Below are 26,713 nucleotides of genomic sequence, written 5' to 3'. Positions count from 1 at the left end.
AAGTAACCACCACCTCTCACCTGCATTACTGCAGGTCTCCCCATATCCATTTTTGTTTCTCACATCGATACTCCACACTGCATCCAGAGTAATTTTTCTAATACATAAATCTGATTATGTCACTTGCCTTTTTCCCTTCAGTGTCTTCCCATTGCTCCTAAGATAAAGAATAAAAGCCTTAGTACAGTGAACAAGGCTCTATAAGCCCTAGTCCCTGCCTATCTCATCAACCACATCTCCTAACTACTAGTTACACCAGCTTCTTTCTGCCTCAGAGCCTTTGCAAATGCTCCTCCTCTTGTCAAGTGCTCTTTTCTTCCTAACCCCGCCCCCCCCAATTCCTCTAGGGCTCTACTCAAACACTTCATTCCTTGAGAAAGCTTTCCCTGATCCCTAATCTTTGTCAGGGCACCCATTTTCCACACTTCTACCACTCCATGTTTTTCCTTCATACATTCATCCTAATTATAATTAGATGTGTAATTAGTTGTTCAGTATGTATCTCCCAAACTACAAGGAAAGGTTTGAGAAGGGCAGAGACTATACCTAACTCACCAGTGGAAACCCAGTGACCTGCAGAGTGGGTGATAAATGAACAGAAGTTGTTTTCTCTATTTTAAAGGTAACTGAGGCTCAGGGAAGTTATTGTAGTAAGGACTCATATTATGTGATTCTAAACTTCAAGTGCTTTTTACAACTGTATACTACTATATCTGTGATAGTATGAGAACTTTTCATATTATAATGCCAAAGTTTAGGGGTGGCTATGACCAGTATTGAACCTATTCATCCCTTTTTTCCTTTGAAAAGTTAACGAATATCTAAGATCTTGTGCAATTAAATACATTTAAAAAAGAAGTTTTAGTCAAATGGTAAAACTGTCATTAGCTTATTACTATTGCTATTTCTGTTTTCTTTTGAATATAAGAATCAATCATGAAACAATGGATGATATTACATAAATAAATTCAAGCTGTGAGTGAATTCAGCTGAACTCGTATACATCTATAAAATTTAGTAGTATGGTCTGTTACATAACTATGCTGCAGATTATTTTATAATAAAATATCTTTCTGAAAACAGAAACTACATTTCTGGATATTTGGGTATAAGATCCCATCCACTTATTTACAAAAACACATTAACATTAGTGAAAAAATTAGATTTATAATCTTTTAAAACATAACTCATTGATTTACACTTTCAAAAATGGGAATATTGAAAATACGCTTAGATTTTTAATATGATAAATTTTTAGACATCTCAGTCTGAAGAGAATACCATTATTATTATATAGTAAAGAATAGAAAAGAGTCCATGCCCTGGGAACACAGAAGAGAACCAGAGAGAAAAGAACATATTCTAAGGTGAATGAATTATTATATTAAAAAAAATCATTATATAATTGTATTTCATTTAACATGAACTGGAACCTCCCATTTACCTTACCTGTAACCATCACAAAGGGTCTCCAGATGTTTTCTGCATAATAAATATTCACATATTTGAATACACTACTGAAAGACTCCTAAGGTCCTTCCCCTACTCTCACTAATCTCACTCAAATAAAAACCATAGCTTCAGTAGGAGTTAGTATGCATTTTAGTTTTATTCCTAAGAAGATCCTAGAAGCATAAATTAAGAGAAAGCATTGTAACAAAAAGAATTTTCCAACAATGGTAGAGACAATAGGTACTGCTTATAAATAAGAAGAATGGAAGGAAAATAATAGAGACTATTTCAATGTATGCAAGATAATCCTGGAGTATATTTAGATTGATTGAGGATCAGTAATATTCATTTCAAGAATGAAGGGCAATACATTTAAGAGGATCAAGAGAAGAGTTTTGGAATTAATGTTTCATGGAAAAGGATATATAATTATCACCCTGATTAAAAAAAACAGAAAAGTAATTATAGACACCCAAGATTCAGGTAACTGAGTTTAATATTTCAGAAATGCTTAAATTTTGTTTTAAAATAGTACAATTGCACCTAAATTTAATGTAATTATTATATAATTCCATTGTATATTTTCACTAATATTAACTAAAATAATTTAAAATATAAACCTGGAAGCTTTTGAATTCTTGACTTTTCCACAGGTGTTTCATAGGTGTTTTAATTGTGCTCCCAGTACCAGGTGTTAAAATTATAATAGCTCAATCCTATCCAACATTACAAAGAAAGAATTTAGTATCTGGAAGGTTAAAGAGGGTAAAAAGATTTTAGATTTCAGAAAGGGCATGCCAAAATGTAGTGATTGTGAAAAAGGCCAGTAAAGTTTAGATACAGACCTGCTATCCAATCCAGTAGCCATTAGCTAAATATATATATGGCTGTTGAGTAGTTAAAATATGGCTAGTTTGAATTTTAATTTTTATTTAATTTTAATTTAAAAAATTGATACTCCAATTTAGTTATGAGAAAGCTATCAAGCATGTTTAGAACAACTTCGGTATATAAATCTACTTTTACAACTGTAAATTTTATGAACTTTAAATACATATGGGGTATTCTGATCAAATTTAGCATTTGAATGGAAATGTGCTAAAAGTATTAAATACACATGGGATTTTGAAGACTGTATAAAAAATCTATAACTTCTCCAATTACTTTTTATTTTGATTATATGCTAAAATAATATATTGGCTATAATGGGTAAAATAAAACATAATATAAAATTAATTTCATCTGTTTCTTTTTAGTTATTTTAATGTGCCTACCAGAAAATTTTAAATTACATATGCTACTTGCATTATATTTCGCTTGGAAAGTATTGATATAGATTATTATACTCCACTACAGCCAAAAGCCTACAACATGGTCTACTGACACAAAACTTGTATCTAACAAGATTCACTAATATTTAAATGCTTATATATAAGTAACTTCACTCAGAAACAGATTTGATCTGAAAAATTACAACTGGCCTGATACCAAAAATAAATAGCTAATATTACCTTTTTGGCTTCCCATTCTTTAACTGAGCTGTTCTGCCCATTAGCAAACTGCAATGTACCCACAGTGCCAGCAGATAAAAGCGGAGGTTGAACTTTGCTAAGGATCTTTGAACAGAGCCTGAGTGAATCTGTGAGTTCAGACAAGTGCAAGGTCTGCAGATGGCTTGTCAGAGCAGAGATCATCCTAAGAAGCAACTGAGGCAAGTGTTCTGTCTGGATTTCAATGTAAGTTTCCTGAAAATAAAAGTGAAATGAGTAACATTCAAATTATATATAACTAAATCCAAAAGTTACATTATTCCATTAATTTTTTAATCTATATAAATAAGATAATTTTAGTCATCTACAATCGTTTTATATGTATCATGCTCTTAGTTAACTTTGTAGTGATTTCATTATTGATGATTTATACAATTTCTATTCCCTAATTTTCAACTTAAGTATTTCAAAGCTTATACTATGAAATAACATTTTTATGTTTTATCTGCAACATTTACTGAAATTTTAACAAAAGTGAATAAAATCAGTTAAAAACAAAACAGGCTGAATGTCATACCTGACACAGCACCCTCATACTTCTAGTAGGCTTAAAAATGAGAAAGCAAAGAATTGAAGAGAGAAAACATAAGGGGAAAATATTTCCAACATTCTTCATTTAAAAAAGCAAATATTAATGAATATAAATGCAGCATTATACCACTGTACACTAAACATTTAAGATTACAAATATGTAATTATAAAGTATATTGCATGTATAACATTTGTATATGTATTACACATAATATATATCAGAGGACAAAATACTTGTAAAACTTTATGGGAAATAAATTATACCAAAAGGGAAATATATCAATTTATTTTTTAAATGAAATTTAATTTGAAGATAACGCTGTCTCTAACATGAAATAATTGAACTGCGTCATTAGGCACTTCAATACGTTTACCAAGGTGATCTTACCAAAGAAACTATATCCAACAAAAAATCCACCAGTAAGCAGAAATTGGTCAGTTGTAATTCAGATGACTCACTACTATCTCCAGGCCCAATCTGAAGTCTGGCATGTAGTGTCCTCCTATAATGACAAATTTCACTTTATTAAGTTTACAATTAAGTAATACGAATACATAAGACAACATCATTGTCTTTCTAATGAAGGTCAAGTCAACAATGAGAAAACGCACACAACAATGGTCTTATGATGAAACATTTCCTTTCCATAGGACACTACTGTTCCTCTTTATGGAAAATTCCCAAGGCCAAATTCCTAGGCTTAAACCTCTCCCTCAAACTCTCATTCTATATTTCCATAGATCGTCTCTGTGGACACCTTAGCAAGCCATCTTCAAACAGATTCTGGATGCACCTAACTTTCTGGGGCATATTTCCCACGGCTCTTACTAGAAATGTAATCTCTAGTTAAAATGCATTATTTGCTACTTGATTTCCAATCTCAGGGCCTTTGCTCATACCAATTTCTCCTCCTAGACTGCCATCCTCCCACAAACTCATTCTCTTATGTTCAGTGTGCATCCATCCTTCAAGGTCTGGGATCAAATGTTACCTTCTCCAGGAAGCCTCTTTTGATCCAAGCAGTACAGATCATTCCTCCAACAAATATTCACATTCTATCATGTTAATCCTATATGACAATACATTGCCCTACACTATGAAGATACAAAGCTGAAAAAGAATATGATATAGTGTCTGGCCAGCAAAGAAATATAAGCCTGTAGACAAACAAATGACAGTGTGGGAGAAGTGGATTCTGATGGGAGATTTGAAGGAGTCATGGAAGGCTATTGAAAGATAGGTGACCTCTGTACAGGTCCTTACTAGAAGGGCAAAGGGAGGAATACTGTAGAAAGAACAGCATGAGTGATAGTTCAGCAGCATGAAAGTTAATCTATTTTCAGGAAACAATCTAAGTTAACCTAAAGAAGGGTATGGGTGAGTTTGTGAATACAGAAACAAAGGTGGAAACAGGTAAGGGCCAGATAGTGAAAGGGGACTCATAATGCCTTTGTGAACCTAAAACATTTTAATCAAAGCATTTGTAATTTTTAATTTAATTCTAGGAACATAAATGTATATATCTTACTGTTCCCACTATAAGGGCTATGAAAACAGACACTGTCTATATGCTAGCATAGAACTTTATAATTGGGTGCTCAACATTTGCTGAATGAGTAAGCAAACAGTTTTCTAAATCATTAAAGGGACTAATGTACATCTTTTTTTGTTTGCTTTTCCAAAATAATTGTTTTCTTTTTAATATTTTTATTGAATTATCTTCATACACATCCAAAGTAGATAATCAACAGCTCGCGATATCATCACAAAGTTGTGTATTCATCACCACGATTGTTTTTAGAACATCTGCATACTCCAAAAATAGAAATAAAAGAAAAAAGAAAAGTTCATACATCCCATGCTCCTCACCCTCCTCTAACTGACTACTAGTATTTCAATCTAACCATCTTTTTTTCTATCCCTTATCCCCTAACTCTATTATTTATTTATTTATTCTTATTTTTTCAATCATCTGTCCATATCCTGGATAAAAAAAGCATCAGACATAAGGCTTTCACAATCACAAGATCACACTGTAAAAGCTATATAGTTATACAATCATCTTCAAGGACAAGGCTACTGGAAAATAAAATAAAATTAAAAAATCAAAAATAAAGAACAAGGCTACTGGAATACAGATCAACATTTATTTTTAAAAGACTCCCAATTCTGAGACAGTACATGATCTATGTAGTGAGGTAATGGTTTACTTCCAAACTACATGATTCCAGAGCTTGAGAGGTTAATATGGTTGTGTCAGAGTTTGGTTTAGAATTCAGGCAGAGAGTTTACTCTGATTCACTAATATCCTAGAGTATCAGACCAATTTTTACTTTTTAGATGATACGGGATGGAATGCTTTTATTGAATGTCATGGTCAGGTTCACGTGTTAACTTGGCCAAGTGGTGGTACCTGTTTGTCTGGTTGGGCAAGTGCTGGCCTATCTGTTGCGATGAAGACATTTCATAGAATTAAATCATGATCATGTCAGCTGCATCCACAGCTGATTCCATTTGTAATCAGTCAAAGGGGAGTGTCTTCTGCAATGAGTAATGCTTAATCACTGGAAGCCTTTTAAGGAGGATTCAGAAGAGACAGGCCCTTCCTGCTTTGGCTGGCAAGCCTCTCCTATGGAGTTCGTCCAGACCCTCCATTAGAATTGTCGGCTTCACAGCCTGCCCTGTGGATTTTGGACTCGGCATTCCCGTGGTCATGTGAGACACTTTTATAAATTTTATATTTGCGAGTGTTCACTGCTGATTCTGTTTCTCTAGAGAATCCTAACTAATACACTGAATAACCAGTGACATAGGATGGTTCTATGGCTTTAAAAGTATAAGAGTTTTTTGTTGTTCAAAGTAGGAATCCTTTAAAAGTATGCTGAGGCACCAGCCACAAATTTGCTCTCTTCTTCACAACAAAGATAAACTGGAGAGGGACAATATTTCATCTGTGCTGGTGACTAACCAACTCATCTCTAAACTTCTCTCCATTTCTAAGATTACATGATCAATGATGCTATATTCTAGAGTGACAAGATCCAATTAATAGTTGTCAGTAGTATTGTACTACTGTACGAGATTGTATAAAAGAACTTCTTTGCATTAAACTTAAAACTTAAAAAACAAAAGAAAAGTTATCTGTGGATGTTATTACATTAAAATGAATGTAACAGTTTAACATACCTACAACATTCTTCAAACCAACGAGCAACGTAATCCCACATATAATAAGGCTCAAAGGAATTGAAGAGAAGGTTGGCAGTTTTAATCAGCTCTGCTGTTTTTTTGTTTTCCCTTAATTTACTAAAAAAATAAAGGAAGAACAAACGAAAACAAATATTAACATTTATTTTTTTCAAATTTAAATTTGAGTGTAATATTATTAGGACTGCACACATTCCTCAGTGGTTGCTAGAAAATTAAGGAATAAGATTGTAACAAGCAATTATCTACTGCCACCGTTGCCATTACTTGTGTATCCTCATTTTTCCAAATTTGAGTTTTCAAAACTTAAATGCATGATCAACATAAGGAAAAAACAATTGTGCTCCTGGCAAAAGAACAGGCAGCATTCTTAATTGAGCACCTGGCTGTTGATTTAGCATCCAATTCTTTTGTTTTCCTGGGCAAATATAAACCGAGTACTAATTTAGTTTTGATAGCCTTGATTCTGAAAAAATTTAGTCTGTTTTCAGTGCTGTTCAAAAATTAGAATGCATGCTAATTTTAGCCAGTTCCAATAAAATTTTAGCCAAGTTCAATCAAATTATAATTAACTTGAAAAACAATAATAGCAAGGGACTGCTATTCTAAATAGAAATTATTACTGAAATTTATCAGGGAAAAATAATTTTGTTATTTCAAATTGGAACCTCCTTAGCCTACTACCACTACCACCTATCCACCTACCTTCCAATCCCATCCTTCTTAACCATTACAATTGATTTTTTATAGTGAGATTTGTCAATGCAATTATATGTTATATCAGAAAAGACTAATGAAATGCTCTGTGGGACAATATAATCTCTCAAGCAGAGTACAGAATGAATTAAGGGTACTAGGTTAACCAAAATTAACATCTCAAAGCTTATTTATATAGCAAAGAAGCTAATCTTTCCTATAATTATACCTAAGAGTTACTACCAAAGGACCTCTTTTGTTGTTCAGATGTGTCCTCTCTCTCTATTAAGCCCAACTCTCCAAGTAAAATGATTATCCTCCCACCTATATGGGACATGACATCCAGGGGTGAAAGTTTCTGTGGCAATGTGGGATATGACTCCCAGGGATGAGCCTGGACCTGGCACCATAGGATCAACAATGCCTTCCCGACTAAAAAGGGGATAAGAATTGTAACAAATAAGGTATCAATGGCTGAAGGAATTCAGAGTTGAGAGGCTACTCTGGAGGCTACTCTTATGCAAGCTTCAGCTAAACATTGCTATTTATCGTGGTTTGCCAAAACCCAACTAAAACCATCCCTAAAGAACACCTAGGACTTTATCTGAGATTCTACAAAGGCTCCATGTGCTATGATTGCTTTCCAGAATCTTATAACTTCCAGATGGTTTTCTAGGCCAAATAAGTCCTGAAACCCAGAGGGGCCAGCATATCCAGAACATCAACTAGCTCCATCTCCTGGTACCATATTACTGATAGCCCTTTTCAACTCGAAAAAGTTTGAATGGTTTAGTCCAAATACTCCTACAGACTAGGAGAAAGATCAAAGGAGAAGGTAGAGTTATAACCAAAAACAAAGGATTTAACAAATGAGTATGATCGTTGAATCATTACACTGATATTTCTTTTAGTCTCCAGTTTATTGGAGCAGCTAGAAGGAAAAACCTAAAATTGTGGAACTGCAACCCATACCAAACTCTGAAATCTGTTCTATAACTAATTGTCGCAGGGTGCTTTGAAATGTATTGTTTTTTTTGCATATATGTTATTTTTCACAATAAAAACATTTTAAAAATTAACTTATCAAATAAAAAATCCAAGGGATTATATTCATCAGAAGTAAAAAACTGCAAGTGAGAATTCTGCCACTGAGCCACCATTGCACCATCCAAATACTTTTTTTTTCCTATGGTGCATGGTCCAGGAATTGAACCCCGGGCTTACACATGGCAGGTGAGAATTCTACTACCGAACTTCCCTTGCACCAAATGTTTTAACATATATATAAAAGAATGTTTTAGAATGTGGAGGGTATCTCCAAAGTCTCACCAAGAAACCACCAAAGAAACGCAAATTATACAATAGTCATGGAAATTTTGTCAAATATGAAGCTTTGCCAGAAGGTATCTATCAGTGACCAGATAACAGAATATGCTAACGTTAGACGCATGTCCCAGGCATTCAAAATAGAAGTATCCCAGAAAGAAGAAATAACCGTAACTTGATTTAAAAAAAATTCTTTAAAGAAAATCTGGTGCCTTTTGGTTTACTTAACTTTATGTTCAAGTTATTTTCTGATCTATGATTTTGTCTCCTGACTGTGCCAAGTCACCAAAGAGGGAAAAGCCCATGCAAACAACCAGGCCTGGTTACCATGCAAGGTACAACTCACATTATTAATTGACAGTAAGTCTCTTATGAGTTTGGTTAAGTGTGAATAAATTTCCTGAAGCCTGTATCTTCACTTCAACATTGAAAATATAGTTGTGGAGCCTATCTTCACATGAATGTCAAAAATACAGTTGTCTAAACAGGTGAAACTGAGAACAGACCTTGGGATGTGGTGGTTTTATTAAACAGCAGTCACACTGAAAGTGGCTGCTTGAAAGTCCAGTGCAGTTACTGCTTTTAATTACAACAGATACTTCATATTACCAAACTACAGTGAAGTTTTAAATAAAATCTGCTCATTCAGGAAACAAAGTTCATAGAGTAAGATTCCCGGTCATTACCATCATTTCAAATTATATTCAATGAATACATAAAGTAGTTTCTCTTTTATCAATGTTTATAAATGAGGACATCTTATGTCATGCTTAATTTTTGGTAATATACCTGCTTAATTGAGCATGATCCTTGCTGAAGGGAGGTTCCATCTGAAGATCCAATTCTGCTTTGCATTGAGAATATAATGTTCTAAACACTTCAATCAAAACATCTTCCAGAATGACAGGTCCTAAAATTAATATAAAAATGAAAGGTAATTATAAATCAGTGTTAGCAAACATGACTAAAATTGGCTCATTTAAGTATATTTAAAAAAATTCTTTTTTCAGAATCTAAACTGAATTTCACATTTTGAGAAGCTAACTTGGTTCACTTAACCAAAGTAAAATAATAAATTACTGAATAAATATTTGCTTAAAATATAGGCTGGCATAATAGAAATTAGGGAATCAGGGATATTGGTTTTGCTGGTTAATAGCTATGTTATTCGGACAAGTCATTAACTTCTTTGAGCTTTAGTTTCATCATTTGTATGAGTTTAATATCAAAGTTGTAGGGCAGTTGTAGGGCTTAGGAAAAACTTTTATAAGACATCTCAGACAGTTACTGGAATATAAGGAGTATTCAATAAATGCTACTTGTACTACAACTGTTGTTATTTGAATAATATGAAAATACACAAAGTCAGTCTTTATTGCTATAATAAATACAATTTCCTTAAAACAATTTCTTGACCTTCATGCATTACCACTTAATAGCTAAAATAAACTCAGCTTGTTACTTTTGTATTTTTAAAATGTTCATTTTTATTTAAAGAGTTGATAAGAGGACTTATGCATATTTGCTTAAACATCTGTGTATGATTTGATAAAATTACATACTTTATGATTTCATTTTACTGTTGCTAATATTTACGATTTTTCTTATTTTCTATCTCAGATACTCTAAAATCTTCCCAATAGATTGACCATATGAGAAAAACACAATGAAGAAAGGGAAAATAAAGGGGAGTGGGGAAAGAAGTAAGGGATATAACCCAAATATTTTTCTTCTTTTTTTGCTCAGGTTCTTGAACTTACTGAACTATAATGTAGCCATAACAGCTCATAAATGTTTCCATTGCTGTAAATTAATCAGGACTAAGAAGAACTAGATAGTAACTTCAGTAATTCTTCCACTACATTCTTAGTACAGGATAGTACTTAGTACATTCTTAGTACAGGATAGACAGACAATAATATACTGTTTTGATGTACACCTTTATCTTCTTAACTATTTCATATGAATTTTAGGTAAGAAATTGTTGCAAATCTGTATTTAAAAGGTACTTCAAAATATAGTACTTTTCCTAAGTAATGATTTATCATCTCATTTTTATTATGAAACAGTACAAAACAACCAAATGTGACTTTATGTCTATATCAGTATATATTACCTAGCTCAGGTTTGTCCAATAAACTGATTAAGATACGAAAAGGTTTTAGGTCCTGCATTAGAGTGCTCTCTTCTCCAAATCCATTCACTTGTAAGATCCCTACCATCGCCTTTGAAAAAACAAAAAGTAGACTAATCATTTAAGTGAACAGATCCAAAGACTTTTAAAATATTTTTTAAATGCAATCATATATAATAGAGATTTATATCCCCTATTGCTTTCCTGAAGCCCTTTGTCCAAAATTGGCTTTCTCTTTCCACTAGAAAAAAAGAGTTACATTCCTGTCTTGAGACACAGAAAAAAAAATGCTTAAATTTTCTCCAGAGGAAAAGTTGAAGAGTCAAAGAAAATCTAGAAAAATATAAACATGAATTTCTTCTTTGCCCACAAGATGAAAATACATCTATTTAAGAAGATCAGCACATCTCAAACTATGCCACATTATCATGGCAGTATCTGCTGCTATGCAATCATTTTCCCATTAATGACTCAAAACTATACTCTTAAAACCTCATTCATTAAAAAATGCTTCAGATACTAGGTATTTTCTCAGTTTATTTTGGGATGTACTGAATAAATATAACTGAAGTAAAACTAAGAAGAAATAAACCTATGGATCATCTTAACTTTTCCATTATAATAGTAATTCTACTACATTCATACTCCTGCTAAAGCCTAAATTTCTCTGGGGCTTCAGAGTAACTAACATAGTCTTGTCCCACTTTTGGAAATGCTCCCACTTTCTCAGGACAGACGGGTAAGAAGCTGCAACTATGTTTGTATAAAATTACAAATGCAAAAAATATACATTTTCTGAGCTTATGGGGAAGTGAATCTGGATTATGAGTTCTTATTTTATATACACTAGGTTATTTTGGTAGACTTTATTTTGTAATAATTTCAAGCTCATTGTTAGAGAAATAATACAAAAGCCATACAGAACTCTAACATACCCTGCAGTCATTAGGTAATAATCATTCTTAGAAAGTTTGTAAGTCTTGTCCCCACCCCCTCCACATTGTGAATTCAGTTAAAGGAAGACTTTGTCTTATACTTCTCCAATAACCCTTAGTGGTTAGTGAGTTAGCAAAGACTAAAATGAAATAATTTATTACCTGGACTAACAATTCTTTTGAAAAGGTAGTAAAGTAGTAAGTGGCATGTTCTTCAGGATTACTGTGTCTTGTACTTCTGGGTCCTATTACAGCACCGTTGTTATCAAAACCTCCATGGAAACAAATCACAAAGTAAGTTAAAATGGAAATCTCAGAACTGTTGTTCACTAAATACCAAAACAACAAATATCTCAAGAACAGCACTAAACACTTACCAATTTGTAGCCCATTCAATGTCAGCAAGAGAGATCATTTTAGATAGTTTAATAAAGGGAAACCAATTCAATACATAAGCGAGTATCATAGTTTTCTTCTAGAATTACTTTGTCTTTTCTATCTTACAGAACAGTGAAATAATTAAAAACTCAGAAAATCCAAGATAAGTTATTGTCTGTCCTCTCTCACTCTAAGTGGTAAGGAGTTTGTGGAAGTCAGGCCAACTGTTCACAAAAAGTATGGAAGATCAAAGTGCTCATAATGCTTTACTGCCTAAGTGGGAGACTGGTACTATGTATGAGATAGTGGTACCAGTCTTGGTCCCAATTCCTGTGATGGCTTCAAAGTTTTTGAAATTATACCATTTTTCCATTATTAATTTGTCCTTTTTCCACCTTCTTATGGTATAACAGCCTCAACTTATAAGGGAAAAAATCTGTTCAAAGGAAATACCACCTTATGGATTCAAGCAGCCTGTTGAAAGACGCTTTTGAATACATACAATTAGTATTGTTTATGTTTTTATTGCCCATTAAAGCAAATTTTCAGTTTCTTCATTTAGGACATACACACAAATTGATAAAATTACATGTGGTAAATTTCCCTCCTTTTCCCAACTCTGACCATATGCCTTGCATACCTACCAAGAAGCCATGCATAAAGTCTTCGGTTCAAGGACATATCCCTCCTTAAAACTACATGAAGAGCTGCTGATAGAATCCTAATCATATCTGGTCGAGTGGCCTGAAAAAGTTAGGAATATAGCTATACTTAATCACATACAAAACCATGTAAAACATACTCATTTGTTTTCTCTTTACAAAATGTCTTGCTATTTATTCAGTACATTAGGGTTTATAAAGTACTATCATATAATGTTAACTCATTTGATCTTTCAAACATAGGAATTATTACCTCCATTTTGAAAATTAGGGCACAGGAAGAAAAGTTAGGTAATAAGGCTATTTAGTGTTATACCTGGAACTAAAATAGAATTATTTTAACATCTAGTTTAGAATTACTTATCCTATAAAACCTGATATAAAACAAAGAAAATGGAGCAAGATGGGACTGATATAAGAACATTTTAAGCCTTTCACATTCATAGTGTTGTCAAATGTAAACCTTTTAGAAATTCACTACCTTCAATTCTAAGTTCTTTCTTTATTTTTCTTCATTAAAAAAAAAACTTGGGCGGTGCAACAATAGCTCAGCGGCAGAATTCTAGCCTGCCATGTCAGAGACCTGGGTTAGAGTTTGGGAGCCTGCCCATGCCAAAAAAAAAGAAAACTTATTTTTTTAGTATTTGAAGCATATAGAAAAATGCAAAAAAAAAGTAAAAAAAATCCTCGTATACCCATCATCCAACTCTAACAAATCTTAATACTTTTCCATTCTGCTCTAGATATTTTTAAGAGAAAGAATTCATTTTTTTCTTTGCCTCTTTCCCAATAGCCTTAATTAGATTTAAAAAATGATTTACTAAAAGAGATCTGGCTTCAGCTAAGGGATAAAATTTTAAAATCTGAAGTATGATGGTTGTCTCAAGAAGAAGCAGTTGTGCTTTCTTTTAAAAATTTTTATTGACAAATTTTCACACACATACAGTCCAAACATGGTGTACAATTGATGGCTCACGATATCATCACATAGTTGTATATTCATCATCATGATCATTTTTAGAACATCTGCATCACTCCACAAAAAAGAAATAAAAAGAAAAAAACTCATACATCCCATCCATACCCCTACTCTTCCTTCTCATTGACCACTAGTATTTCAACCTACCCAATTAATTTTATCCCTTATTCCCCCTATTATTTATTATCCATGTTTTTTTACTCATCTGTCCATACCCTGGATAAAGAAGCACTGGACACAAGGTTTTCACATTCACACAGTAACACTGTAAAAGTTTTATTGTTATACAATCATCTTCAAGAATCAAGGCTACTGGAATACAGCTCAACAGTTTCAAGTACTTCCCTCAAGCCACTCCAATATACCATAAACTAAAAAGGGATATCTATATATTACACAAGAATAACCGCCAGGATAACCTCTCAACTCTGAAATCTCACAACCACTGAAATTTTATTTTGTCTCATTTCTCTCTTCTCCCTTTTGGTCAAGAAGGTTTTCTCAATTCCATGATGCCAGGTTCTGGCAAATCCCAGGACTTCTGTCCCATGTTGCCAGGGAGATTTGCACCCCTGGGACTCATGTCCCACATAGTGGGAGAGGGCAGTGAATTCACCTGCCGAGTTGGCTTAGAGAGGCACATCTGACCAACACAAGAGGTTCTCTGGGGGGTGACTCTTAGGTATAAGTATCAATTGATTTAGCCTATCCTTTAAAGGAATAAGTTTCAGAGGGGTGAACCCCAAGATAGGGGCTCAATCTATTGATTTGTTTGTTCCCCATTGCTTGTGAGACTGTTCTAGTTTGCTAGCTGCTGGAATACAAAACACCAGAAACAGAAAGGCTTTTAAAAAGGGGAATTTAATAAGCTGCTTGATTTCAGTTCTAAGGCCGAGAAAATGTCCCAATTAAAACAAGTCTATAGAAATGTACAATCAAAGGCATCCATCCAGGGAAAGATACCTTGGTTCAAGAAGGCCAATGATGTTCAGGGTTTCTCTCTCATTCTGGAAAGGCACATGACGGACACAGTTACAGTTTCTCTCTTGGCTGGAAGGGTACCTGGCAAGCAAGGCATCATCTGCTAGCTTTCTTACCTGGCTTCCTGTTTCATGAAGCTCCCTGGGAGGCATTTTCCTTCTTCATCTCCAAAGGCTATGTCGTTCTGCTCTGCTCTCTTTGAATCTCTCATTTTCCAAAATGTTTCCTCTTTTATAGGACCCCAGAAACTTATCAAGACCCACCAAAATGGGTGGAGATATGTCGTCACCTAATCCAACTTAACAACCACTCTTGATTAAATCAAATCTCCAGGGAGATGATCTGATTATAGTTTCAAACATACAGTATTAAATAGGGATTATTCTGCCTTTATGAGAGGGATTTAGATTAAAACATGGCTTTTCTAGGGGACATACATCCTTTCAAACCAGAACAGAGACTATCAGAAATTCTCCAAATGGGGAGGCTGAATATTTCCTCCTTTCTCCCCAGTCTCCCAAGAGGACTTTGCAAATACTTCTTTATTCACTGCCCAAAATACTGTGGGAGAGATGGGGGACTTCCTGGAAGATGGCGGCTTAGTAAGACGCGCGGATCTTAGTTTCTTCTCCAGGACAGCTACTAGGGGAGTAGAAACGATACAGAAAGCGCCCAAAGCCACAACAGAGATAGAAAAGACAGTGTACCCCATCCTGGAACGGCTGGCTGGCTGAGAGAAGCAGCTCGGGAAAGATCGCCGAGGCGCGCGGGCCTCACCAGGCGGGGTGGCAAGCGGCCGGAGTTACTCCCTTCCCCCCTCCCGGGCCGGCTGGGAGAATTGGAGAGGCAGTCCCCTGAAACCAAGGCGGCTGGCACCCACACCACGTGCAGCCCCCCGGACCAACTGAGAGAATTGGATCGGAAATCCCCAGGCCGCGGAGAACGGTGACGGGTGGGGGAGGCCCCTTCCAAACCCATGACTCCCGGGGAACGTGCACTCTCTCGGGGGGGCTGCTGCCGCTGGCACCCTCCCGCCACGCTTGTCGCCCAGGGCCGACTAGGAAATTCGGACGGGCTCTTTCCCGGGCTGCTGCGACCAGCAACCCTCCCTGCGTTCGGACCCCGGGCCGGCTCAAGCCGCTTCGGCTAGCGAACCCCCCGGACGGCGAGAGTTTTCCAAAGTTTAAGGTCCCACAGCACCTTTTACTGGTGGGACCCGCAGACAAACGTATGCCATGAGCGCCACCTACTGGGCAGGATAAGAAAAACAGAACCCAGAGATTTCACAGGAAAATCTTCCAAACTTTTGGATCCAATACCCAGGGAAATCTGTCTAAATGCGCAGACGCCAACAGAAGATAACGGATCATGCTCAAATAATTGAAAATATGGCCCAGTCAAAGGAACAAACCAATAGTTCAAATGAGATACAGGAGCTGAGACAACTAATGCTAAATATACGAACAGAAATGGAAAACCTCTTCAAAAACGAAATCGATAAATTGAGGGAGGACATGAAGAAGACATGGGCTGAACATAAAGAAGAAATAGAAAAACTGAAAAAACAAATCACAGAACTTATGGAAGTGAAGGACAAAGTAGAAAAGATAGAAAAAACAATGGATACCTACAATGATAGATTCAAAGAGACAGAAGATAGAATTAGTGATTTGGAGGATGGAACATCTGAATTCCAAAAAGAAACAGAAACTATCGGGAAAAGAATGGAAAAATTTGAACAGGGTATCAGGGAACTCAAGGACAATATGAACCGCACAAATATACGTGTTGTGGGTGTCCCAGAAGGAGAAGAGAAGGGAAAAGGAGGAGAAAAACTAATGGAAGAAATTTTCACTGAAAATTTCCCAACTCTTAGGAAAGACCTAAAATTACAGATCCAAGAAGTGCAGCGCACCCCAAAGAGATTAGACCCAAATAGGCGTTCTCCAAGACACTTACTAGTTAGAATGTCAGAGGTCAAAGAGAAAGAGAGGATCTTGAAAGCAGCAAGAGAAAAACAATCCATCACATACAAGGGAAACCCAATAAGACTATGTGTAGATTTCTCAGCAGAAACCATGGAGGGTAGAAGACAGTGGGATGATATATTTAAATTACTAAAAGAGAAAAACTGCCAACCAAGACTCCTATATCCAGCAAAATTGTCCTTCATAAATGAGGGAGAAATTAAAACATTCTTAGACAAAAAGTCACTGAGAGAATTTGTGACCAAGAGACCAGCTCTGCAAGAAATACTAAAGGGAGCACTAGAGTCAGAACCGAAAAGACAGAAGAGAGAGGTATGGAGAAGAGTGTAGAAAGAAGGAAAGTCAGATATGATATATATAATACAAAAGGCAAAATGGCAGAGGAAAATATTATCCAAACAGTAATAACACTAAATGTTAATGGACTGAATTCCCCAATCAAAAGACATAGATTGGCAGAATGGATTAAAAAACAGGATCCTTCTATATGCTGTCTACAGGAAACACATCTTAGACCCAAAGATAAACATAGGTTGAAAGTGAAAGGTTGGGAAAAGATATTTCATGCAAATAACAACCAGAAAAGAGCAGGAGTGGCTATACTAATATCCAACAAGTTAGACTTCAAATGTAAAACAGTTAAAAGAGACAAAGAAGGACACTATCTACTAATAAAAGGAACAATTAAACAAGAAGACATAACAATCATAAATATTTATGCACCGAACCAGAATGCCCCAAAATACGTGAGGAATACACTGCAAACACTGAAAAGGGAAATAGACACAAATACCATAATAGTTGGAGACTTCAATTCCCCACTCTCATCAATGGACAGAACATCTAGACAGAGGATCAATAAAGAAATAGAGAATCTGAATATTACTATAAAGGAGCTAGACTTAACAGACATTTATAGGACATTACATCCCACAACAGCAGGATACACCTTTTTCTCAAGTGCTCATGGATCATTCTCAAAGATAGACCATATGCTGGGTCACAAAGCAAGTCTTAACAAATTTAAAAAGATTGAAATCATACACAACACTTTCTCGGATCATAAAGGAATGAAGTTGGAAATCAATAATAGGCGGAATGCCAGAAAATTCACAAATACCTGGAGGCTCAACAACACACTCTTAAACAACGAGTGGGTCAAAGAAGAAATTGCAAGAGAAATTAGTAAATATCTCGAGGCAAATGAAAATGAAAACACAACATATCAAAACCTATGGGACGCAGCAAAGGCAGTGCTAAGAGGGAAATTTATTGCCCTAAATGCCTATATCAGAAAAGAAGAAAAGGCAAAAATGCAGGAATTAACTGTTCAATTGGAAGAACTGGAGAAAGAACAGCAAACTAATCCCAAAGCAAGCAAAAGGAAAGAAATAACAAAGATCAGAGCAGAAATAAATGAAATTGAAAATATGAAAACAGTAGAGAAAATCAATAACCAGAAGTTGGTTCTATGAGAAAATCAATAAGATTGATGGGCCCCTATCAAGATTGACAAAAAGAAGAAGAGAGAGGATGCAAATAAATAAGATCAGAAATGGAAGAGGAGACATAACTACTGACCTCACAGAAATAAAGGAGGTAATAACAGGATACTATGAACAACTTTACGCTAATAAATACAACAATTTAGATGAAATGGACGGGTTCCTGGAAAGACATGAACAACCAACTTTGACTCAAGAAGACATAGATGACCTCAACAAACCAATCACAAGTAAAGAAATTGAATTAGTCATTCAAAAGCTTCCTAAAAAGAAAAGTCCAGGACCAGATGGCTTCACAAGTGAATTCTACCAAACGTTCCAGAAAGAATTAGTACCAACTCTCCTCAAACTCTTCAAAAAAATCGAAGTGGAGGGAAAACTGCCTAATTCATTCTATGAAGCCAACATCACCCTCATACCAAAACCAGGCAAAGATATTACAAAAAAAGAAAACTACAGACCAATCTCTCTAATGAATACAGATGCAAAAATCCTCAATAAAATTCTAGCAAATTGTATCCAACAACACATTAAAAGAATTATACAGCATGACCAAGTAGGATTCATCCCAGGTATGCAAGGATGGTTCAACATAAGAAAATCAATTAATGTAATACACCATATCAACAAATCAAAGCAGAAAAATCACATGATCATCTCAATTGATGCAGAGAAGGCATTCGACAAGATTCAACATCCTTTCCTGTTGAAAACACTTCAAAAGATAGGAATACAAGGGAACTTCCTTAAAATGATAGAGGGAATATATGAAAAACCCACAGCTAATATCATCCTCAATGGGGAAAAATTGAAAACTTTCCCCCTAAGATCAGGAACAAGAGAAGGATGTCCACTATCACCACTATTATTCAACATTGTGTTGGAGGTTCTAGCCAGAGCAATTAGACAAGAAAAAGAAATACAAGGCATCAAAATTGGAAAGGAAGAAGTAAAACTATCACTGTTTGCAGACGATATGATACTATACGTCGAAAACCCGGAAAAATCCACAACAAAACTACTAGAGCTAATAAATGAGTACAGCAAAGTAGCAGGTTACAAGATCAACATTCAAAAATCTGTAGCATTTCTATACACTAGTAATGAACAAGCTGAGGGGGAAATCAAGAAACGAATCCCATTTACAATTGCAACTAAAAGAATAAAATACCTAGGAATAAATTTAACTAAAGAGACAAAAAACCTATATAAAGAAAACTACAAAAAACTGCTAAAAGAAATCACAGAAGACCTAAATAGATGGAAGGGCATACCGTGTTCATGGATTGGAAGACTAAATATAGTTAAGATGTCAATCCTACCTAAATTGATTTACAGATTCAATGCAATACCAATCAAAATCCCAACAACTTATTTTTCAGAAATAGAAAAACCAATAAGCAAATTTATCTGGAAGGGCAGGGTGCCCTGAATTGCTAAAAACATCTTGAGGAAAAAAAACGAAGCTGGAGGTCTCACGCTGCCTGACTTTAAGGCATATTATGAAGCCACAGTGGTCAAAACAGCATGGTATTGGCATAAAGATAGATATATTGACCAATGGAATCGAATAGAGTGCTCGGATATAGACCCTCTCATCTATGGACATTTGATCTTTGATAGGGCAGTCAAGCCAACTCACCTGGGACAGAGCAGTCTCTTCAATAAATGGTGCCTAGAGAACTGGATATCCATATGCAAAAGAATGAAAGAAGACCCCTCTCTCACACCCTATACAAAAGTTAACTCAAAATGGATCAAAGATCTAAACATTAGGTCTAAGACCATAAAACAGAGGAAAATGTTGGGAGATATCTTATGGATCTTACAACTGGAGGCGGTTTTATGGACCTTAAACCTAAAGCAAGAGCACTGAAGAAGGAAATAAATAAATGGGAACTCCTCAAAATTAAACACTTTTGTGCATCAAAGAACTTCATCAAGAAAGTAGAAAGACAGCCTTCACAATGGGAGACAATACTTGGAAATGATATATCAGATAAAGGTCTAGTATCCAGAATTTATAAAGAGATTGTTCATCTCAACAACAAAAAGACAGCCAACCCAATTACAAAATGGGAAAAAGACTTGAACAGACACCTATCAGAAGAGGAAATACAAATGGCCAAAAGGCACATGAAGAGATGCTCAATGTCCCTGGCCATTAGAGAAATGCAAATCAAAACCACAATGAGATATCATCTCACACCCACCAGAATGGCCATTATCAACAAAACAGAAAATGACAAGTGCTGGAGCGGATGCGGAGAAAGAGGCACACTTATCCACTGTTGGTGGGAATGTCAAATGGTGCAACCACTGTGGAAGGCAGTTTGGCGGTTCCTCAAAAAGCTGAATATAGAATTGCCATACGACCCAGCAATACCATTGCTGGGAATATACTCAAAGGACTTAAGGGCAAAGACACAAATGGACATTTGCACACCAATGTTTATAGCAGCGTTATTTACAATTGCAAAGAGATGGAAACAGCCGAAATCTCCATCAACAGAAGAGTGGCTAAACAAACTGTGGTATATACATACGATGGAATACTATGCAGCTTTAAGACAGGATAAACTTATGAAGCATGTAATAACATGGATGGACCTAGAGAACATTATGCTGAGTGAGTCTAGCCAAAAACTAAAGGACAAATACTGTATGGTCCCACTGATGTGAACAGACATTCGAGAATAAATTTGGAATATGTCCTTGATAACAGAGTCCAGCAGGAAGTAGAAACAGGGTAAGATAATGGCCAATTGGAGTTGAAGGGATACAGACGGTGTAACAGGACTAGATACAAAAACTCAAAAATGGACAGCACAATAATACCTAATTGTAAAGTAATCATGTTAAAACACTGAATGAAGCTGCATCTGAGCTATAAGTTTTTGTTTTGTTTTGTTTTGTTTTGTTCTTACTATTATTACTTTTATTTTTTTCTCTATATTAACATTCTATATCTTTTTCGGTTAAGTTGCTAGTTCTTCTAAACCAATGCATATGTACTAAGAAATGATGATCATGCATCTATGTGATGATGTTAAGAATTAATGATTGCATATGTAGAATGGTATGATCTCTAAATGTTGGGTTAATTTCTTTTTTTCCGTTAATTAAAAAAAAAAAAAAGAGAAGGGACAATTGGAGCTGAAGGGATACAGACTGTACAACGGGACTGGATACAAAATACTCTGGGATATATTGGGGCATCATACTAACCTGGACAAACCAACAAGCTCTCATGTCCTAGTCAAGATTCCATGTACTTATGGCGTTCACTTAAACTGACCATATAAGTTAAATAAATAATGTGCTACCCAAAATATAAATTTTGCACCCGTAGTCGTGCTTTTGAGTTGTGAGTTGAATACCAGTTTTTTTCACAGAATACAATTTTTACATGAAAGAATGATTGACAGACAAACTATGAGTATTCAGACCTGTTGAACTTGGCAGACATTTTCTGAAAAAAAAGCAAAATGAGCCTGTCAATTGCAGACAAAAAATTAACATTAATTGTTGCAAATGATAAAATTTGATATTTCAAGAGAAAATCAGAATTTTGGAAAACTTGTATTTGGCTTGAAATTCGTTGCATTGAATTATATTGGCTTGAAACCTTCACAGTACTTAAACTAAGGGATCAGTGGTAATAATAATAAAAGTGTTCGATATTTTATAATAAAATGTGTCAATATATGGAAGATCTGCATAGCTTGGTAAGCCATTAACTTACAAATAACCGATTATGAAGCTGTAAAATCATATATGGGTAAAAGAGCCACTCAAAGTGTAGGATATATCAGTGGTTTAATGAAACATTCAGAAAGTTCATTGATAGGGTTTCAGATTCCATATTGCAATTATTAAAGTTTCAGATTTCATATTGCAATTATTAAAGTTTCAGATTCCATATTGCAATTATTAAAAAGAGTTTTTAAGAAACTATAGCCTGTCAAGTTTTGGTGTGCTATAAAAAAATGGACTTTTAATTGAAAAGAAAATTGAAATACCCGTCTTTCAACTACCTATGAGTTTGATGTCAGATTTTCTTCATATACTTCCACCCACACAACAAATCACAGCAGACTGACTGCAAATACAGATATGAGAATTCTGCTGTCATCTATTAAAGAGAATTACAAACATATAAAACAATGCTACTCTTCTCATTAAGTTTTTTGTTGGAAAAATAAGTTATTCTCATAAAATATTATTTTTGCTAACATAATAAGTTTGTTATTGCTATTTAAAAACGAATTAGAACATATTAAAAAAAACTCCCAGTTTTCATTTCTAATATGGTAAGTATAGATAGGTCTGAGTACAAAAACAAAAAATGCTAAGGGTTAAAAAGGATCATGAAGGGCCATGGTGGCTCAGCAGGCAGGGTTCTCGCCTGCCATGCCAGAGACCCGAGTTCGGTTCCCAGTGCCTGCCCATGTGAAAAAAAAAGGTTCATGAAACCACAGTGTCTGAGAAATGCTGACTTAACTACTCAATATCAGATATGTAGATTATATTGTCCATGAATGCACAAATGTCTCCCAATCTTATTTTGGGAGAAGAACTATTTGATTTCTATCCACACTGCAACCTATTTCTAATACAAGAAAAATATTATTATAATCTCAATTAAAGGTCTAAATATTAGAGATCAGCTTGTCATAAATAAGTGAAGGGAATTTAACAGCCTGTTGTCTTAAAGTTCCTAACAGAATTTATACTTCTGAGATAAAGTAAAGAAGGCTCTGTTAAATTACAACTACAATCAATACTTGCTAAGAGTCTCATATGCAGGACACAAAAAAGGAAAACTGGGGAACAAAAGACGACTACATCATGATACTTATTCTAGGAAACCTAGTAATTTGGTAGTTATGATAGGAATAGTATTAGAATAGGATGTGGGCAGAGAACGTACTTAAAAAAACCGCATTCAATACAGCTGTTGGTTTCATAACACAAATTATGGAGGGAAAGGCATAAGAAAATCTTGGCTGAGAGGAATACAGAGATGGGGCAGTAAAAGTATTTAAGGAAGCACAGGTTAAAAGATGGTTAAGAAACCGTGGTCCTTCTTCTGTTGCTCAGATGTGGCCTCTCTCTCACTCCAAATCTGCAAATGAAATCACTGTCCTCACCCTTACATGGAAAACGACATCGAGGGGAGAAAGTCTCCCTGGCAGCATGAGAGATGACTTCCAGGGATGAGTCTGGCCCTGGCACTATGGGATCAACAATGTCATCTGACCAAAAGGGGGATAAGAAGTATAATAAATAAGGTAGCAGTGTCTGAGAGAGTCAAATAGAGTCGAGAGGCTAATCTAGAGGTCACGCTCATGCAAGCTTCAGTCAGACATTGCTATCTACCATAACTTGCCAAACTCCAACCTAAACCATTCCTGCCAACTGTAAATAACACCTAGGATGTTATATAAGATTCTACAAGGGTTCCATGCACTAGGGTAACTTTCCAGAAACCGACAGCCTCCAGATGGATCCCTGGACCAGGTAAGTCCTGAATGTAGAGGGGCACCTCCAGAACAACAACTAGTCCCAACACGAAAAATGAGAAAGGGCATAGGCCACATACCCCTAAAGAGTGGGAAAAAGATCAAAAGTGATGTTGAAATTACATAGAGAAGATAGGGTTTAACAAATGAATATGAGTGCTGAATCACTGCACTGACATTTCTTCAGTCTCCAATATCTGAGAGCACCTAGAAGTAAAAATCTAAATTGTGGAATTGTAACCCATACCAAACTCTGAAATCTGTTTTACAAATAATTGTTGCAATGTGCTTTGAAATTTATTGCTTTTTTGTATATATGTTATTTTTCACAAAAAGAAAAAAAATATTTCTTCCAGCCTCTAGGAGCAGCTAGAAGGAAAATTATGAAATACTGCCATGGTAACCCATGACAAACTCTGAAATCTGTTCTGTAACTAACTACTTGTTGAAGTGTACTTTGAAAATCATTACTTTCTCTTCTTTCTCTTTTTACATATGCTACATTTAACAATAAACATTAACAAAAACAAACAAAAAAAGAAACACTGGTTTTGTGACATTACAAATAAAGTTCTCCTCAATTTATCTACTTAATTCCTCAGATCTTGTTGAAGCACCTATGGTTTAATGAACAGCGACACTGAGGGACTAATAATGAATGCTGAATGTTTGGAAGGGAAGCAAGCAATGGGAAAGTTCAAGAGCAGATGCCAGCAAACTTTTTTGATAAAGGGCCAAATATTTTAGGAACTGTGGGCTACATATGTTTCTTACGCATATTCTTTGTTTTCTTTTACAACCTAACTTTAAAGCCATAAAAACCATTCTTAGCTTGTGGGCTGCTTACCCACTGTGCTGGTCTGAGTAGATTAATTTTACCCTAGAAAAGCCATGCTTTAATTCAATCTTGTGGAGCTAATGTTTCTTTTAATCCCTATTCAATAATGTAGTCTGGAAACTTGATTAAATTATCTCTGTGGAGATGCGACTCTCCCAGCTGTGGATATTAACCTTGATTAGATGAAGATGTAACTCCACCCATTCCAGGTTGGTCTTGATTACTTTACTGGAATGCTTTAAAAGAGGAAGCATTTTAGAGAATGTTTCAGAAATGACAGAATGTACAGAAACAGGAGGGCCACGACAGAGCCATGAGAAGCAGAGAGCCCATGCAGCCTTTAGAGATGAAGAAGGAATATGCCCCTGGGGGAGCTTCATGAAACAAGAAGCCTGGAGAGAAAGCTAGCAGTCTTCACCATGTTCGCCATGTGCCTTTCCAGTTGAAAGAGAAACCCTGAACATCATCAGTCTTCTTGAACCAAGGTATCTTTCCCTGGATGCCTTAGGTTGGACATTTCTATGGACTTACCTTAATTTGGACACTTTCAGCCTTAGAACTGTAAACTTGCAAGTTAATAAATTTCCGTTTCAAAAGCCATTCCATTTTCAATATATTGCATTCCAGGAGCTTGCAAACTAAAATACTTACCCTCCTACTAGAGCATTAATAAGTTTAGACTACATTAAGATGTTCCATCAGGGTTTGCTGTGAGAAGCCAGAGGGCAGAATAAAGACCCCTGGTTTAATGGTGGAAAAGCTCAAAATGGAACTGGAGGTGGTTTACATCCCAACTAGGGACAGAATAGGTAAAGAGATGTAAAATTCTTCAATTATTAACAATTCAATTTCGAATAGAAGAAGGTAATCAGAAAAATATGAGTATAGTCTATCATAATGAAAATCTACCACAGTTATCTACTCACCACAGTTTTGACAAAAATCCCTAATAGTAGACTTTTCTGTTAAAGCCTTAATAAGCTTACTCCTCCAAGGTAGAAATGCTCCATATCTTATTAACACAGAGACACAGTTCCACTGTTCGGAATGCTAATGTACTGATGCTCTAAAGCACTCTTCGCCAAGTTTTCAGAACTCAAAAAGGATCACTTGAGAAATGAGGAAACTGATTAAATTAAGTTCCAGCAATGAAATGATTTATTTGTCATTTGTTAAGTTAGTTGTTCTCATCTCTGATAAGAGTACTAGAAATTGTCACAGTGACTAATATTTGGCTGTCAAATAACATCCAACTCTGCTAAGGGTCTGACATATATCCTATAATCACCAAAGTGTGATAAGATGCCTTAAGGACAGATGATGTCTGGGTAGGAAGGCCTAGGTCTCACAGTCTTGGCTCACTAGAGCTAATACTGATGATCTCTTGCTTTTTATACACAAGTTTTAAAGGCAGCAAACAATCTACTTCAATTACCATGTTCTTATCTCCTTATTCTGAACTTTATTCTTCAAATTATTTTTTACAAATTCCACTTCCTAAAAAGGAACTTGTTTTCTACATACTCATTTATAAAACAAGAGACTCCAACCTACATGCCTATTTTCCAAAGAATCTACAGGCCTACTTTGGAGATTAATGGGGTCAGTTCCAAACACACAATAAAGTGGATACTGCAATAGAGTTTCACACATTTTTTGGTTTCCCAGTACATACAAAAGTTATGTTTACACTATACTGCAGTCTATTAAATGTGCAATAGCATGGTGTCTCAAAAAAAGCCAGTATAATACCTTAATTAAAAACTATTTTATTGTTAAAAAATGCTAACCATCATCTGACCCTTCAGCAAGCTGTAATCTTTTTTGCTGATGAAGGATCTTGCCTGGATGTTGATGGCTGCTGGCTGCTGGCTGATCAGGGTGGTAGTTACATAACTGCTGTGGAAAGTTCTTAGTATAAGACAACAATGAAGTTTGCTACATTGATGAACTCTTTCATGAAAGATGCCTCTGTAATATGCAATGTCATTTGATAAAATTTTATTCCAGTGGAACTTCTTTCAA

The 26,713-nt window shown here is 35.3% G+C and overlaps 1 protein-coding gene across 6 annotated transcripts in view; it reads right to left on the bottom strand.

Annotated features, from left to right (window-relative positions):
- The window catches only part of DOP1A (DOP1 leucine zipper like protein A), a 186,579-nt gene that overhangs the window by 69,982 nt on the left and 89,884 nt on the right, over window positions 1-26,713 (bottom strand). For 4 of the 6 annotated variants that reach the window (XM_077162334.1, XM_077162338.1, XM_077162335.1 and 1 more), the window contains 8 exons: window positions 12,855-12,954; window positions 11,995-12,104; window positions 10,880-10,988; window positions 9,553-9,673; window positions 6,721-6,840; window positions 3,922-4,036; window positions 2,964-3,197; window positions 128-157 (listed from right to left, as the gene is read on the bottom strand). In XM_077162334.1, the coding sequence (XP_077018449.1) occupies window positions 128-157; window positions 2,964-3,197; window positions 3,922-4,036; window positions 6,721-6,840; window positions 9,553-9,673; window positions 10,880-10,988; window positions 11,995-12,104; window positions 12,855-12,954 (939 nt within the window). The remainder of the gene's footprint in view (window positions 1-127; window positions 158-2,963; window positions 3,198-3,921; window positions 4,037-6,720; window positions 6,841-9,552; window positions 9,674-10,879; window positions 10,989-11,994; window positions 12,105-12,854; window positions 12,955-26,713) is intronic. The other 2 variants (XM_077162336.1, XM_077162339.1) reach the window with 1 other exon arrangement.

Source organism: Tamandua tetradactyla, chromosome 5 (genome assembly GCF_023851605.1).
Source record: "Tamandua tetradactyla isolate mTamTet1 chromosome 5, mTamTet1.pri, whole genome shotgun sequence".
In the NCBI taxonomy this organism is placed as follows: Eukaryota; Metazoa; Chordata; class Mammalia; order Pilosa; family Myrmecophagidae; genus Tamandua; species Tamandua tetradactyla.
This window is presented reverse-complemented; position numbering and strand designations above follow the sequence as displayed.